General features: G+C 38.2%; 1 protein-coding gene across 1 annotated transcript; it reads right to left on the bottom strand.

Annotated features, from left to right (window-relative positions):
• Positions 1-448: 448 nt before the first annotated feature.
• On the bottom strand, positions 449-4200 carry LOC141326114 (E3 ubiquitin/ISG15 ligase TRIM25-like). Its single transcript, XM_073834816.1, has 6 exons — positions 3622-4200; positions 2901-2996; positions 2561-2803; positions 1321-1468; positions 1170-1229; positions 449-1035 (listed from the first exon to the last, which is right to left on the bottom strand). Exons 1-6 carry the CDS (start codon positions 4198-4200, stop codon positions 500-502), a joined length of 1662 nt encoding a protein of 553 aa, XP_073690917.1. The 3' UTR covers positions 449-499.
• Between the last annotated feature and the right edge of the window lie 219 nt (positions 4201-4419).

Genomic DNA, 4419 nt, shown 5'->3' with positions numbered 1-4419 from the left:
GACTGGTTTTGTGGTCCAGGGTCACATATTTGATTGTGTTAAAGTCGAACTACTGCAAGTATACTTCAGGTCCACTTTAAATATCTTGCAATAATAAAATACTCCAAATGAAGCTAAATAATAATTTTATATCAGTAAGTGATACGTCAATATATATATATATATATATATATATATATGTAATTTTTTTTTTTTTTTAAAGGGGCTAAGCCCCTTATCTCTCCCAACCCTAGCAACGCCCCTGCTCTGCGCTTACCGTAAAATGCAATATATACGTTTATATTTTTATATTTTTGTTTATTTGTATATGTATATTATTAATATTAATTTATTATTATAATATATAAAAACAATTTTTTTTTGAGCAGCTGGGATGGTGCCCCCCTGGGAGTTGGTGCCCTACGCAGACTGCGTACTCTGCGTATAGGGAGCGGCGGTACTGAATGGCACATTAACATATGTCAGTATTATTGACAAGATAAAATATAACAAGATATGTTTATGTTGTTATGTAACATAGTTTCACTGATGCATTTTTACCCAGTGAAAACCCAGGATATAGCGGTTGAGTGAATGTGGTGTGGACTTTATGAATGAGGGTCATTTTGTCAGAGACGTTGTAGAAGGACAGAATTCCTGCACCGTGATCCACATACACTCCTATTCTAGAGGAGCTGGATGTTACAATGAGTTTATTCTCTATGTTATTGTGCAGGAATACGTATTTGGGGGGAGAACACAACAATATCCAGGATTGATTATTACGCCCAAACATACACTCATTGCCGCGTCCCTTCCTGCTAATGCTCTTATAAGACACTGATAGACCCAAACATTTACTTTGATCCCAGTCAACCTCCCAGTAACAACGTCCAGACACACTCTCTCTACACAACACCTGAACTACAGAATCAAATCTCTCTGGATGAGCGGGATACGGCTGGTCTGTAAGAGTGCCAGTAATCATCCTGTTCCTCTCAGACAGACAAAGGCGTTTTTGCATTGTGTTTGGATCCAGAGTGAACTGACGGAAATCTAAAAAACATAAACAGATCATCTTTTATTATATCGTCATCTTTTTTTATGTATTTGTATATAAGGTCTCTATATATTTCTGACAAAAGTTTTTTGAAATTCCCAATAGAGTGGATTTTAAGGTCTAAACTTACATTTGAGGTATCCCTCTCTGGTCTCAAATTCAGGGCCCAGAAATATTTTAACGTGTTTCACTAAGAAAACCAAAAGACACCTGATGTTTAAATCTCACATCGACTCTACATCATTAACGTTGAATGTACAACAGTGGACACCCGAAGTTACCTGTACCAGATATGTTTTCTATCTGCTCTTTGCAGTAATGATTTAGCTTGTCTCTGAGTTTAGAGACAGATTTCACAACATCATCAAAAGAGAGGCCAGAACCAACTGTGTCTGTGGGTGATTCTGAAGATCCAGACAGAGAGAGTGACTGGAAATCCTACACAGACAAATAACAGATAAAACAGAAATACTTAAAGGGAAAATGTGCTTGAATTTATCTGCTTACCCCCAGGGCATCCAAGATGTAGGTGACTTTGTTTCTTCAGTAGAACACAAACAAAGATTTTTAACTCAAACCATTGCAGTCTGGTAACATATAATGGCAGTCAATGGGCACCAAACCTTTTAAAGTAAAAAAAAAAAAACATGCACAAACAAATCCAAATTAAACCCTGTGGCTCGTGACGATACATTGATGTCCTAAGACACAAAACTATCGTTTTTTGCTAAACAGAACAGTATTTATATAATTTTTTACCGTTGATACACAGCAATGTCTAACTGTCCTGAGCATGAGCTCAGCATCCGTCGCGTTACCTGTGTACGCTCTCTGGTGTAGTATACGCAAACGCCGGAAGCGATCAGTCATGTGTATATGACACTCATTGTTTACACATTGCCCAGAGATAGTGGCTATTTCAAATGGTAATTACTTGCGCTTATCCTGATTGTTCAAACCAATTTAAAGCTAAAAGATTATGTTTGCTTGCGTGAACTCCTCCGGGACTGTTGACTTTTCACCAATTTCCCCTTACGGAATTTGCGTATACTCCGCCAGAGCGTGTTCACCAGTAACGCGCCGGATGCTGAGCTGAGTTGGACATTGCTGTGTATCAAAGGTTAAAAAAATGATATAAATACTGTTCAGTTTCTCGCAAAAAACGATCGTTTTGTGTCTTAGGACATCAGTGTATCGTCACGAGCCGCAGGGTGTAATTTTGATGTTTCTGTGCATGTTTGTTTTTTTTTACTTTCAAAGGTTTGGTGCCCATCCACTGCCATTACATGACTAACAGGCTGCAATGGTTTGAGTTAAAAATCTTTGTTTGTGTTCTACTGAAGAAACAAAGTCACCTACATCTTGGATGCCCTGGGGGTAAGCAGATAAACATCACATTTTCATTTTTGGGTGAACTATCCCTTTAACAGAAATGTGAAATCCAATTGCATGCTGTTTTTGAACACAAAATGTGAAATCTTTAAGAATCAATAGAAAGCTGTATTACTATACAAGTTTGACTCTCAGGTTCTGGAGAAAATGAATGTGATCATCTGTGTCTGAAAGCTTCTCCAGCTCAGCCTCTCTCCTCTTCAGATCAGCGATCTCCTGCTTCAGTTCCTCCAAAAGCTGTCCAAGTTGACTCACTGAAGCTCTTTCTTGAGCTTTGATCAGCTCTGTCACCTCAGAGCGGCTTCTCTCAATGGAGCGAATGAGATCAGCGAAGATCTTCTCACTGTCCTCCACTGCTGCCTGTGCAGATTGCTGTTAGGACACACATCACAATTAGAGAGAAAACACTTGCAGAATGTCTCAAACTTCTTTCTCAAAATCAACAACTGTTCCTCTTATGCACACTCACCTTGTGAGACTCCACAGTCTCTCTCAGTTCCTGAAGCTCATTTTCTCTTTGCCGGATTGTCTGCTGGATTGTTCTCTGCATCTCCCTCAAATGACCCTGTCAGATAAACAACATGACCACTGAAACTTAAAAGGAGTATCACAACATCATTAGTGTACAGTATATTAAATGAGTTATATTTTTTTATTATCTTCTTCACAATCAAATTCCTAGTTTCCCTTCTCCCTCTGAGCAATATAATTATGTGTTACATGCCAGTCTTTTGTTTACATCCAGTTCAGTAAAAGGCTTTCTGGTCAAAGTATCCATTTGAGGCACAGTACAATTATAAAATAAATTAAACTTGCAATATAGGGAAAGTTTATCATTTCCTCATCTACAAGTTGTTCCAAACCTGTACAAGTTTCTTTCTTCTGTTGAATATAAGAAGATATTGTGAAAGAACTTTTGGCGACAGCATCAAGACACCATCAAGTTTTTGGTTACTATCATTCTTCAAAATATCATCTTTTGTGCTCAGCAGAATAATATAATCTCAGAGGTGTCAAGAGGGTGAGTAAATTGTGACAGAATTTTCATATTTGGCTGAACTATCTCTTTAATATTCATGTCAACGCATTTATTTGGTGTTTAATTATGTAATTTATGTTAAATGTACATTTTCCCTTATTTATATTAGGAGATCTGTAGTAAGTTTAATAATTTCAATGTGACTTCATACCTGCATCTTAGTCATTTCTTCTGCAGCTGATACAGTCTCGTGGTTTCTGTGTTCATTCATGACACATAAAACACAAACAAATTGCTGGTCAGTGCGACAGAAAACCTCCAGAATCTTATTGTGTTTTTGGCAGATCATCTCCTGCAGTCGTCCAGTGGCTTCGATCACTTTGTGTCGTTTACCAGGGTTAAACTCCTCATGACTTTCAAAATGAGTTTGACAGTAAGAGTTCAGACACACCAGACAGGACTTGACCGCTTTGTATTTTCTTCCAGTACAGACGTCACACTTCACATCTCCATTTCCAGCAAGAACAGCATCTTGAGGTTCAGTCTTCTTCACTTTCTCCACCATTTCAGCAATCATCAGATTCTTGCATAAATCGGGTCTCGGCGTGAAGGACTTTCTGCACTGTGGACAGCTGTAGATTCCTTTCAGATCTTTCTGATTCCAGCAGTCTGTAATACAGTTCATGCAGTAATTGTGTCCACATGGAATGGTCACTGGATCCATAAGGAGATCCAGACAAATTGGACAGACGAACTGCTCCTGAGCCACTGAAATCCTGGCTTCTGCCATTTCACACACATAAAGAGCGACGACGCTGATTATGGGAACAGTTTAGTTTCTGTTTCACTTAGAAAGTTAATATCTTCCTGGTTACAGGGTGTGACTTATTGCCAGCTTTTTATGGTGTGGTTTACTGCAAGGTAGTTTTTTCAATTTTTCAAAGCTGCTTTAACACAATCTGTGTTGTAAAAAGCACTATATAAGTAAAGACTTGTTTACTTAACAGTT

Source organism: Garra rufa, chromosome 2, assembly GCF_049309525.1.
Source record: "Garra rufa chromosome 2, GarRuf1.0, whole genome shotgun sequence".
Taxonomy (NCBI): domain Eukaryota; kingdom Metazoa; phylum Chordata; class Actinopteri; order Cypriniformes; family Cyprinidae; genus Garra; species Garra rufa.
Note: the sequence above shows the minus strand (reverse complement) of the source record. Positions and strands in the feature narration are given on the sequence as shown.